Below are 13,649 nucleotides of genomic sequence, written 5' to 3'. Positions count from 1 at the left end.
TGTGTATAGGGAAATGGTGGCACCACAATTTTTGTAACAAAAACACACTTGAACTTGCTAGAATTCTGCTTCTATGTTTTGAAAAGCGATAAATTTGTGACAAGTTAAATATTATGTACTTGGTTTCAAAAAATAAAAAAAATAAAAATAAATAATATTATGTTATCTAGGAGATGGAGCTCCCTCCATCTCTCCCCGTGTGACAGGGGTTCGAATCTCATCCCCCTCTTGTGATAGGAGTAGGCTCCCCGTGCACCTTGTCTAATATAATTATAATAATAATAATAATAATAATAATAATAATGAGAATTTTTTTTTGTTTATTTCTTCACTGTCTCACTCTGTCGATAACCATGAGGTCAAAATATGCAGAATAAACCAAAGCAACAGACAAAATAAAACATTATTTGGGGAAGGAAAAAAAAAAAGAGGAAACTTTAATAGCATTAAGAACTGAACTGTTACAAATAAGGAGTCTATCAATTACAATCCATAAATTATTTCATGAAGAATTGGAGCCTAATATCAGGGGCTAAATTTTAGAAACAATTTCAACTGGAAGCCATTCCGTGTTGTTCAATAGTCAATCGCTCTTGCCTTCTTGAGCACCAATTTCTTGCAAGTAATGTTCCGCATCTAAGGCAGCCATGCAACCTGAATCATCACAATCAAAACTAAGTTTTTTTTCAAAAAAAAAAGACCCAGAATATAACTCACTAGAGTCCTCTCATTATATGCAAAGCACTTTCAATTACTACTGAGCTAAAACCAATCTATTTCTACTAGCCACATCAAGATATCATTTACGGAGTACTACAAGTGTCTACAACTCTACAAGCAGGCAAGCAGCAGTTATTTTGACTTTAGCACGGAAAACATCCAAAATAAATGGAGAGAGCAATACAGATGGGATGTCGAAGGAAATAGACAGGATAAGTCCTATATGGCTATCTCTCTCATTTGCAGCCCTTGGGCAGAATTAGTGATAATTGGCAATTAAGCAGCAACTTGTCCACTAGCCTTTCGAAATCATTTAACACCGCCCCCCCCCCCCCCCCCCCCCCCCACCCCACCAAAAAAAAAAATAAATAAATAAATAAATAAATAGACACACAGGCAAGCACATAAAAATAAAAAAATAAAAATAAAAAAAAAAAAAAAAAAAAAGAATCCCACACGCACTAAAGAGAAGAAAAGCTCTGCCTCCGTGAGAGGGGATGGTGTGTATATTATCTCTCAAATTCAGAAGGAAAGAAAAGAAGATTAAAATGGATGAAAGACATGGAACAGTGTATACAAGGGGAAAATCCTTGAGTGTAAGTTAACACATGCTTGATAGCTATCCTAGCAAAATCAGGATCGAATTGAATAATGTCCAAAGCTTTATATGTCTACTCCCCTAATCAACCCTAGTGGCTGTTGCCAATAAAGATCCATGAGGAGCTTGGTGAACCATTACTGCCACTTCTAGTGATAATTCTTTCAGCTGATATTCTAACATTCACCTTATCACATAGGTTGATGATTGAATGCATGAAAACATGTATGTCACCTTTCACTAACAGCATACCAGCAACAGAGAACCATTGACATGAAAACAAAGGGGCAGGGAAAGATAAATATAAAACTACAGAATCTCCAAGCAACAAGGAAACACCTATAGAATTCTCAAACCATACTAACAACTAGAACGTCTTAGCAAATCCAACATTCTATCTGGACACCAGAAAATCAAGACAAAAACATTATGACATATTTCCTTCCAAAGCTCAAGTAAACCCACTCACGAAAGACCATCATACATCTAAAGCTATATTGCAAGCTACTTGACATATAACAGCACATAAACAAATCAAACCACACCATTGAAAAAAAAAAGGGTGAAAACCAGAAAGTAACCACTGCCAGACTATTCAGCCAAATGCGAAGGATTAACAGCCAAGGGAACTGATATTTGACAGAAAATATAGGATCCTACACTCTTGACTCTCCCCGTGATATTGCAGTGGGAGTGGACATCAACTTATCATCATTAAAATAAACAAGAATCAATTCTCAGAAAACTTATGTGAATTGGCATTTCTTCTGGGTTCATACAAAGAGTATTCTTCAAAGTGTGCCATTGCTATCATAGCAATACAGTGAATTGAAACTCGGCCTCTCAATGATATAATCAGTAGCAAATTTCATCCTCCAGGGGCAATAAATAAGGCTAAACTTAATGGGCTATAAGCCTACACATTCTCCCTATCACACACAGCAAAAGAAACACCAAAATTCTTCAGACCTCTAAACCTACACCTTCTCCGAAAAACAGAGTTAAACAACCCAAATCTTCAAAACTCATCCAACCCAACTTGCTAGGTGTTATAAATTTTATTGTACAAAAGTACAAACAGAATTTTAATACCAAAAACAATTACAATGACAAATGTCCAACCTAAGCTCAACTACACCCATCCCCAAAGTGAATCATACCTCTGGCAAAATTGCAATTTCAGCTTAACAAGCTTTAGCATCAAAACACAACATTGCAAATTTTGCAACAACACAAGCAAATCAAACTGAAAAATCACCAATGTCTTGGTAGTAAAATACAGGACAGAGATGTATGCCTAATCAAGGCTCAACTAAACCTATTCTTCCAGGGTTAAGTACACCTCTAACCTATATTATATACACTGCAATCTTAGATTTGTAAACAAACTTTTATGCACACTCTACCATTTCTAGCTTCTTTCCATTATCCCCAGGGCCTATAGCCTATAGGACAACAGTACCCGAGCCCTTCGACCACATGAATATATACAGCTATTTTGGAATGGATTATGGATATAAACAACCCCAAAACGTTCAAGAATCTTCTGGCTCGAGTTCGCTATAGTAATGTCTTAACAAATCCCACAATGATATATAATAACCAAACTCAGCTCAAACTAACACACCTTCCAAATAAATCGAATTTATATTTACACAACACAAGCATTCACATAACAACAATGCAAGTACGTAATAACACAATACAAATAAATCAATAAACAAACACTAACCAGTCCCAGCAGCAGTAACAGCCTGCCTATACTTCTTATCCTGAACATCACCAGCCGCAAAAACACCCTTCACACTCGTCTTCGTCGTCCCGGGAACTGTAACCACATACCCATCGGAATCCAACTCAACCTCCTTTCCCAAAAACCTAGTAGCAGGTTCATGTCCAATAGCAAAAAACAACCCAGAAACCTGCACATCCTTAACCTCCCCACTAACAACATCCTTGACCTTCAACCCTCCCAAAACCCTATTCTCCTTCTCAACATCCCCAAACGCCTCAACCACCGTCGAATTCCACAATACCTCAATCTTAGGGTTTTCCAATGCCCTCTTTTGCATAATCTTCGAAGCCCTAAATTCACCCCTCCTATGAATTATATACACTTTCGACCCAAATTTCGTCAAGAAATTCGCTTCTTCCATCGCCGAATCACCACCCCCAATAACCGCCAACGGCCTATTCCTAAAAATCGGCGCCGCGCCGTCGCATACAGCGCAAGCCGATATCCCTTTATTCCAGAACCCTCCATTTTCACCAGATCCCGGAAAATCAAGCTTCTTCGCAACAGCTCCAGTCGCAATAATCACCGAATCAGCTAACACAGTCTTCTTCGCATCACCCCAAAACACCTTAAACGGCGTCGTTTTGAAATCAACAGCAGTCACCGTTTCGGTCATTATCTGCGTACCGAAACACACCGATTGCTGGCGAAACTTATCTGTAATATCCAAACCCGAAATCCCTTCAGGAAAGCCGGGGAAATTCTCGACGTCGGTGGTGGTTGTAAGCTGGCCACCTGGCGCGATCCCATTGGCCATCCAACCTTCGAAGAGAATGGGCTTGAGTTCGGCCCGAGAAGCGTAGATAGCAGCGGTGTGGGCCGCCGGGCCAGACCCGATGATGCAGAGGCGGGTTCGGATTACGTCCTTGAAATCCTCCATAGATGAACTGGGGTTAATAATGGCGGTGGAAATGGCGGCGGAAGAAGAAGGGTTGAGGAGAGGAGGGAGAAAGTTGAAGGATTTTTTAAAGAGAGTTCGGAGTTTTAGACAGCGAGACATTTGGTTGGTTGAATTATTTGAGGGAGACATTTTTTTTGAAAAAATGGGCGCGTTTCTTTTTTGGGTTTAGGCGCGAAACGGGGTTTTCATTTCCTTTGTTTTTCGTTTTTGCGGCGTTTACATTGGAATTGGAATTGTAATTGGAATGGGAAAAGGATGAAAGAAAGGTTGTAATGGAATTGGATTCGGTAGTTGCCTGTGGAACAAGTTAAAAATTAGACATCTTTTGGGCTGGGTTTAAGTTATTGGGTTGTTTGTAATTTATAACGAATCTAGGTAGCCAAGTAGGGATTATGGTCTTTTTTTAATCCGTATCATTTTTTATGGAGTGATCAATGATATATTGGGGGTGTTTAGTTAAGAGTTTTTTTGTGGAAAAAAAAAAAGAAGTTTAATCATTTGAAACACATTTGAGCTGTTTGGTAAATAGCTGGTTAAAAGATATTGATGGTTAAAATCGTGTCTCGTCACATGTCGATTATATTATTTGTTACGAAGTATTTAGTAATTCAAAGTTTAATTTTTTTCCCTCTAAATTATGCTATCATACATACTCGTCCTCATCCACCTCCTATTAAACCATAAAAGTTTAATCCATCAAATCTCAATCTCTTTAACTAATCTCTTTAAACCCTAATCTTTCCAAGATTTTAGAACGCCACGTAGGATTATACTTTTTAAATGCGCTACGTACTTAAAATTATAGTTTTGTAAAATTAAGTAGAGCGGCACGTAGGATTATTATTATTATTATTAAAAACAAAAGCTACAAAATCAATCAAATTACAAAAAATTAGTGGAGTACCGAGATACAATTGACAGGCTTAAGTCGTATCACCTAATCAAAAGTAATTCCTAAAACCACTAACCAATAATAGATAGGGAAGTACGGTCGAATCCACAGGGAAACGAGTCTTTCTATTCCTAATTAATTATTATAATCTAAATTATTAAGTAACCAAAAGTTGTTATTTAAAGGAACTATACTACGAAGAATATGAGTAGGGAGAAATAAAAGTAGGGAGAAATCAAATAATAAAAGACCTAGGGCATAGGTTCACCAATAAATAATATTTCAGGGTAAAATATAACAATCAATCATCAATGCATCAATTAATCAAATCATAAAAGGCTTTCGCTACGTATTACAATCACAAAGTTAATTTACCGGTATTAAATCTCATCTCTTGAATCTCGACCTAACCATTTATAAATTAGTCTGCCTATTGAAACTAAGCCTAAACATCAATTTTCATCTCTCGAATCTCGAATCAATATTGCTAAACTCATACAAATTAAATCTGGCCAAATCTAACCGCATAGTATTAAATCAATCAATAGGAAATTAATCAAGCATTGACAATTAACAATAATAAATTACCCCTTCATATTATTTATGGATCCCCATAACCCTAGAAAGAAAACTACTCACGCATAATTAAATATAAACTAAACAAAGCAATTAAACAAGTCATGATGAAAGAGAGAGAATAAATAACTGAGATTAAAGGAGAAGAAATCGTTACCAAAGTTGAAGGAAACAAGAGATGGAATTAAACAAAGAGTTGTAGAGAGAGAAAATAATACTAGAGTTTAAGAGGAGAAAGTAAGGGAAGGGAGAAAAGAATTACTAAACTCGCTTAACAAAAGCGTATATATACTAAGCTCGAAAATCCTAAGTTAAAACAACTTAAACGACGCTTAAACTTCTCCTCAGAAACACGCGCCCGATCGGGCCCGCCTTTTTTTCCGCCCACTCGTTCTGGGCATCCGCCCGATCGGGCCAAATCTCGCTCGATCGGGCCCGGCTATATGTTGGACTTGGATTGGGCTTCATCCTTGGCCCAATTCGAATCTTCACTTCGGGTCTTGAATACTCGATGTCCAAATAAATGCAATCGGTCATGCCTTCAAATGCTCGTAGTTGTACCGCAATAATCCCGGGAAAAAGCTCCAAAGATGCAATTTCCTACAAAACTCAACCAAAACTACGAAAACACTAGAAAACACTAATTAGTAATAAAAGTGGCTCTAAAGAGCCAAAAACACTACTAATTATGACCAAGGGACGAGGGTACAACACTATATAAAATGGACATATCAATAATCTGGGCCCCACCCCTCTAGCTATAGCGAATCCGATCCAATTGAAGATGTGAGCAATTGCACGAGCACCAATATCCCGAGTCTTTGCGAACGTTTGAACCCTCTTCAGCAACGCAACATCATCCTTCTCTAATTCCCCTAATGAAGAAAAGGAGAAAGGAAGAAACCCGTAGCCAATAGCCCTGCAACGCATTCCATACTTATCCTGCTTTCGCGGAGCCGTAACTAACACAACACAAAAGGAACGAAGTCAAACAACCCATATTGTGTCAATGGAGAAAACCCCATCAAGTCAACACATACATCAAGGCCTTTGTCCCGGGAATAAAGCAACACATCTGCTGGTCGAAAAAGCCTCTTCGTTCCCTCCGGTTAACCCAACGTTAACCTTCTTTCTCGCAGAACTCCCAGAGCAAAAACAAATATCAACAAGGGTATCACGAACAACATTAAGCCGATGTTTAATACCCATCACTATTATTGTTATTATTATTGTTGTTGTTGTTATTGTTATTATTATTAAACTATTAACAAAAACCTACAAAGTCAATAGATTTACCAGAAATTAGTGGGGAGCCGAGATACAATCTGGGCCCCTACTCCTCTAGCTATAGCGAACCTTAGCCTGCTGAAGATGTGAGCCGAAAAAACATATTATTAAAATATCATGAATATATAGCTATACTGAAAATAACATACTATTAAAATATATACTAGAGTGAAAAGAACATATTGTTAAATAATCACTTCAAAAAACTGTCCATATAGAAACGGAATACTAGAGACAAAATTCAATCAGTTTCTAATATAAAAACGAAAATTGCATAATTTGACTAAGAAAAATTATTTCTAAATTAAAGATGGAATTAAATATCCATCTCTAAATTAGAGGCGAAATCGAAAATCCGTTTCTAATTTAGGGAGGAATTAAATTCCGTCTCCAAATCAGGGACGGAATTTAAAATTCGTTGCTAACTTAGAAACCGTATTACTGATACAAAACTATAAAAAATAACCCTTTATTATCCTATTAACTTTTCTTTTATTAAAAAGTAAACCGTACTACTAATACAAAACTTGTGCATGACAGTAAACAATAAACAAGAGATAAGTGATACGAGTACAAGCAACTTGGACATGTATCATGTAGGATTGTAGGAAGTATACAAATGCATATGTATGTAACAATGTAAATTTAAAGACAATCGATCATATGACACAAATTTAAAAATAATTCTTTAAGATGGTCCTTAGTATCATGATATGATGAACAGTCAAAAAGCAAAAAACAATTCATAGTTTAATTTTCTAACAATCTTCATTCAATTTCAACAAAAAGTAGTTCCTCCACTTCCTTTATAATTTTCTATCATTCAATTTTCTAAATATAAGTCTGTAAAGTCGTACATACATTATTTTTATTATTTACTACTAAAATTGTTTTAATTAAAGGTTAGTCAAATAATTCAACCATATTAGGTGCTGGCTAAACAGCTTTATTTGATTCTTCATTCCCACCAACCAACCCAGAAACTCCCTTAAACTCCGGAACAATTGCTTCCCTAGATTAGTGCATAATTCATATGCAGCCCCCAAATTTCAACCAACATTAACATGATTATTCATTAATCATCATTTTTCTTCATACTTAACTATTAATGTCCAATCCTTTGACAATGCTTAACCTAATCAAGTTTTTTCTAATTCTATCACTTCGTATTAGTAAACTCTTGTTCGATCTTGTTCTTTTGATACGCTCACATACATTGACACTGATGCAGAGTACTAGAGATTATAGAGTATGTGCATAATTAATTTGAAAATGATTGAACAAATTAAAAAATCAAGCGCGAAAAAATAGTTAAGTTGTCTCAATATTTTAAATGATCATTGTTAGAAACTAGAAATCTAAGTCCTTAGTTTGTCCTCCTACTAGACACTTGATTCAAATTCCAACAATGATCACTTAAACTATTGAGGTACTAGTACTATGAAGTATAGACATTTAAAACTATAAAGGACAATTTAAGATAAAAACGAAGATAAGCTAATTAAACTACTCTGTATAGTAAAAAATAATCATATTTTTTTTGCGTCATTTATACTTTAAATATTCAGTCTGATCAGTATATACTAGACCATCCGTTGCCGAATTGAAAGTAACAAAAAAAATAAAATAGGGATGAGTGAAAATAAAACAATGAACGAAACAATAATAAGTACTTAATTACTGGCTTACTGCAGCTAAAATGGAGCTTTCTTCTTTGTCTTCTACTTTTTTTTTTTTCTTTTTTGAAACTTCTACCTTTTTTTTTTTTTTTTTTTTTTTTTTTTTCTAATTTTATTTTATATTAATTTTTCTCTCTCTCTATTTTTTTATTTATTTATTTATTTTCCCTGCAAGAGTAGGGTGTTTGGTGGTAACTGGTAAACAATCTAAAAATGAGTCACTAAACTGTAAAGTGTAAGCACTTGTTCATATTTGAAAATATTGCAGTACACTAATTTAATTTCACTTAATTATATCCATTTATAACAAAATTACATGATTTTTTTTCAAACCAAAGTTTCAACAAAATTTAAAGCATCATCTACCAAATTTACATATCCCAAAACTTAACCTTCTAAATTAAGGGATTTTTTTAATTTTTTTTTTTAAAAAAAGGAGAAAAATGAAAGGGCTTGTAATTAAGCCAGAAAATAAACATGAATATCTACAAAAATTGTTCATATCTAATCCAAATATTAAAAAAAAAAAAAAACAATAATAATTAAATATAGTTTAAGAAAAATTATCTAAGAGCAGCAACAATGGGAGCAGCTTCATTTTCATCAGCAGAATAAGAATTACGCTTAATAAACTCCAAGCAATCTGCAATAGCTTCAGTATAAAAGGAGTTGGTCCGACCCAAAGACCTTAATCTACAATCCAATTTTCTTTGATCTTCCGATATTAATCGACTTTTACCATGATTACTGCTATTCGTATTGCTGTTGTGATTAATAGTATAACAATTTCTTCTCCCGCTTGATATCCCTTTCTTGAAAGATTTTACGACGCGGTCGTAGGATTTCCTCCACTTGAACAACACCCTGAAGAAATGAATGAACCTTACCCTTAGTCTTTGGATGGACAGCTTCTTAATGTTGAGACGAAAACCTCGAAAACTGTTGTTACACCTTGATGTTGTGCCTATTACTCTTTTGTAGCCTGTTTCATGATTTTTGTTGCTCATTTCTACAAACTTGTTGTTGTTGTTGTTGGGTTTTTTTGAGGGTTTTTTGAAAGAGAAAATAAAGGGTGGAGGAAAGGTTTGAAGGAAGACTTTTTAAGGAGTGAGAGAAGAGGGAAAATATAAAAAGGAAGAAACTTGGAAATTTGGTTTGGTAGGATGTTTTTTGGACGGTTTTGAATAAGAGGGGGACTTTCTAGGGTTGTTCACTAAGCACAAAACATTTACTGATTAGTGTTTACTAATTGCCTTTTCATTAATTATTTGTTTATTACTTTGCTAATCATGTTGTATTGATCATTATTATATTATCATGCTAATAATGGATTTTACCTACCATTATCATGCAATTAACTCTCGACTTCAACTCTAGCTTGAAGTTAGTGTTATTTGAATTTGAATTAGGTAAAAGAAAATGCCGTGTTTAGTAATTATCTTTGTCCACATAGTGTTAGTTTACTTACCTTCTGACCCCACTCCAAGTCTCAAACTGTTAAAATTACGTTGTTTTGAGCATCTATGAACAATAATGTCGCAACTTCATAATATTTGACTACTTAACTACTACATAATCCCATACTATATACACAAATAATATAGATAGATTGGTTCACATGAGTTGTTATAAAATTAGAATAACATTTTCAACTCCGTCAATCTTACAGTCAAAACTTTAATTTAGTTCATACTTCTTATTGGATTTAGTGATGATTGAACAAAAATAATAGTGTATGAAAATACATATTACCAAATTGTGGTTCAAAACTTATAGGCCCTATAGAGTTTCTTAATATTTTGTGGTTTTGTTAATATCTTCAATTATGGGTGACATTAAGTAAATCATGCACATATCTCATCTTTAATTTTTTGTATTATTATTAAAATTATTGTAAAATACTGTAAACATTATGTCACAAAACTTTCTAGGGCACTACCTCCCACACCCACGTACCAAAAAAAAGGAAAGAAAACAATATTGATCAACCAATTTTGTTTGAGCATAATTTGTCTGGTCCAATTTGAATTCGATCTTGATGAAGTTAGGTTCGAAAAAGACTTATTTCACGTGTAAACAATATTTTTCTTTAATTAAATTTGTTTTTATTAAGATACTTTCCCATTTTATTTGTAACATATTTGGGATGAAATCTGACAAAAAATCCTGTATGATTTCGATAAATATATAATAATAAAATTCTAATAATAATAAGTAAAATTTGGGAAGGGTGGAGGGGACAGAACAAACATAAATCAAGAAGAACAAGTGAAGAAGACAAACATCATAATTATACCAATCTTGTTCAACGGTTAGTTACCGTACGTGTTCGTCAAACCAACGTTAATCTTATGTGTACACAATAACACAATTGTACGCCCTCTTCCCATCTCAAAATGAATAATTAAATAAATAAATCGGCTCAATAATCAAGTACTTATAAATTACTTGGTACGAAGTATTTAAAATAAGAAAGGGGAGTAGAGGATAGGATAAGGAAATCTCTAGTTCTGTGTTATATCTAATCGGGTTTGATCTCACAATCTCATATTTATGAGATACAATCCTTATCACTAAATTAAGTATTCTTTATTGTATACTTCGTATGAGTTTATAGTCTGTAATTTTACTTGATTTAACATTTTAATGATCAGAGTTACTTTTTTTTTTTTTTTTTTTTTCTTTTGAGAATATTTTGGAATTTTAATGATCAAAATTACATAGCTTGCAAGTGTTAGTATACATAATTGCTGTAATTTTAAAGAGATGGATCAGTGTCATTTGTCAACAGCTTACGAGGCTCACTGGTCCACTAATGAAATTTCATTAAATTAATAATTCATTCAGCTATTATTGTTAGATTACATTATCTGAATATATAAATTAAATATGACTTGTTCATACTACGAATATTATATACAGTATTTGCATGTACTAGTATATTAATTTTAATAAAGAATAGGCCATTGTAAGTTTGTGTAAGAATCAGATACACTATTAAATCAATTGGCAAAATATAGTCACCCATTAAATCATAAGTACCATTTCAAAGCACAACACGCACCTATAATGTACTTAAGTACTACTCCTTTTGTTCCCAAAAATTCGACCCTTTTGACCTAATTTTAGTTCCAAATCTTTTCAATATAATTTTACTTCTTTTTATTTAACTTTTTTAATACCCGCGAAATCAACCCAAAAGAATCGTTCTTTCGGGGACGGAGGGAGTACATATATAGCCATCTAGAACGAAAAGAGTCTACTTTTTTTTTTTACAAGAAAAGAGTCTACTTGATACTAATATACTATGCATAGAAGTATAGAACACATTTTGTATTAGTTGAGGCTTTATTTTACTCATCTACAATCCATTTTTATTTTACAAGAAATAAAGTTCGGACAATTTATATATAAATTAAGTTTAAGAAAATAAATAAGAAAAAACAAATAAGTTAGTTTAATTTCGAGATACAAAAGGCTTTTGATCAATTAGCTCAATAAATAATCAGTAAATTAAACTTCATCAAACTTTTGCATTAAAAATAAAAAAGTACTCCAATTCACACTAAACTTTAATAATTTCAAATATATTAAAATAGATTACTGATAAGATTTATGTTGTCCTTTACAAATATCACAATCTTAATACGACATCATGAATGTATAAATTATAATTATGCAACCGTGTTCAATTTTTAATTTGATTAATTTAATTGCTGTCTTTTGCAATCCAGTTCAGAATTGTGTAAACAACATTCATACATGAACTATAATTTGTCGAATGTTGCTTATAATACTCTGTAACAATCAAATTACGTACATTTGTACTTTTGTAGCGTACAACTAACATTGTGGTGTATGGACAAATTCTTAACCTATATACTAATCTTAGCCTAAAACTCGCTTACACCTTGAATTTGAACCGACCATGTTATTAATAGCTTTATTTTATGAGTGTTAACAATTAAATTAAAGGAAGGTGCACATCACTTAGCTAGCTAGCAGCCAATGCTAATATGCTATTGCATATACGGAATAACATTTTATTTGGACGGTAAGCCTACAAATAGGCTACACTATATTGCAATCAACATACGGAGTATTTAATATCCCGTCAAAGTACGAAGAGTGGTACTAAGATTTTTAACAACAATGATATACGTAATATAAGAGATTCGATCTCATGTCTTAGGTTGATTTATAGATTTGTACTTATATTTCATCTACATCATTTGTTGTTTGTATAGTTTTCTAAAACTAATTTTAACAACTAATAATATCACTAAATTAAACAAAATGAAATTGAGAAAAATGATATTTTTTTTTTTTTCATTCTATATAGGTTTGCTTTTTAGAAAATATAATGAACAATTAGCTAAGTTGGTTAAAGTCTTGATAGTGATACCAAAATCGGATATCAAAACACGCCCAACTCTTGATGGTGCTCTATGCCTACAAATAATATCGATCATCACTAAAAGTTGAGAATCATCTTCTTTCTTTTCTACATAGGTTTTCTATTAGTTAGAATTAAAAAATGAATGGAGATAACTTAGGAAATGTCACCATAAATATTTTGTTTAATGAAAATGCGTCAATTTCTAGATGATATCGTAAGCACCATAAAATCTAACATCGGGCCGTGATATCTTTAATTTACTTTGTATTATCTTAAGTTATCTAAACTTATTCAAAATGATATAAACTTATTTTATTTGAGCATGTAAATATACTTGTATAATATATGGAGGAAAATGACGAAAGAATAGTATTGTAGTTCTTTAGCCAATCTAATCAAATCCAAACTCAAACCATACCATACCATCCCATTTACATTCTTAAGCTGAGCATGGGAACTTGTAGGTTGGTTGGATGATTTACCCAAAGATGAATTGCAGCATTGGAAGAAACATAACTATACTGATACTTCGATGTAGCAACTTGATCAATTTAGCTTAACATAACAAATCAGCCTTGACAAGCTAAAATCGTACCCCTTTCACTCCAACTCGAACCACCACGACGACCTGTTCCGATTTACTGAAAACAACTGAAATGAGCTGATTGGATCTTACTGAACTAAATTGAATTGTTTATGAGAGAAGGATATTAGGAACTGCATTAAACTAATTAGAGTTACAATGAACTGAATTGAATTGAAATTAAGCTGAATAGAACAGACCCTGACTCATCTATCCTAT

At 33.3% G+C, this 13,649-nt stretch overlaps 1 protein-coding gene across 1 annotated transcript; it reads right to left on the bottom strand.

Annotated features, from left to right (window-relative positions):
• Nucleotides 1–425: 425 nt before the first annotated feature.
• LOC145563157 (thioredoxin reductase NTRB-like) lies at nt 426–4,247 on the bottom strand. Its single transcript, XM_081623587.1, has 2 exons — nt 3,051–4,247; nt 426–654 (listed from the first exon to the last, which is right to left on the bottom strand). The coding sequence occupies exons 1-2, from the start codon at nt 4,141–4,143 to the stop codon at nt 584–586; spliced, it is 1,164 nt and encodes a 387-aa protein (XP_081479713.1). The 5' UTR covers nt 4,144–4,247; the 3' UTR covers nt 426–583.
• Between the last annotated feature and the right edge of the window lie 9,402 nt (nt 4,248–13,649).

Source organism: Chenopodium album, chromosome 10, assembly GCF_948465745.1.
Source record: "Chenopodium album chromosome 10, dcCheAlbu1.1, whole genome shotgun sequence".
NCBI classification, from domain to species: Eukaryota; Viridiplantae; Streptophyta; class Magnoliopsida; order Caryophyllales; family Amaranthaceae; genus Chenopodium; species Chenopodium album.
This window is presented reverse-complemented; position numbering and strand designations above follow the sequence as displayed.

What these genes read in the sequence shown, in the direction of transcription:
- LOC145563157 (XM_081623587.1), bottom strand. Translation starts at nt 4,143, where the DNA reads ATGTCTCCCTCAAATAATTCAACCAACCAAATGTCTCGCTGTCTAAAA. An exon ending in TGTTACTGCTGCTGGGACTG is followed by an intron (nt 655 to 3,050) that starts GTTAGTGTTTGT and finishes GTGATGATTCAG; the next exon opens with GTTGCATGGCTGCCTTAGAT.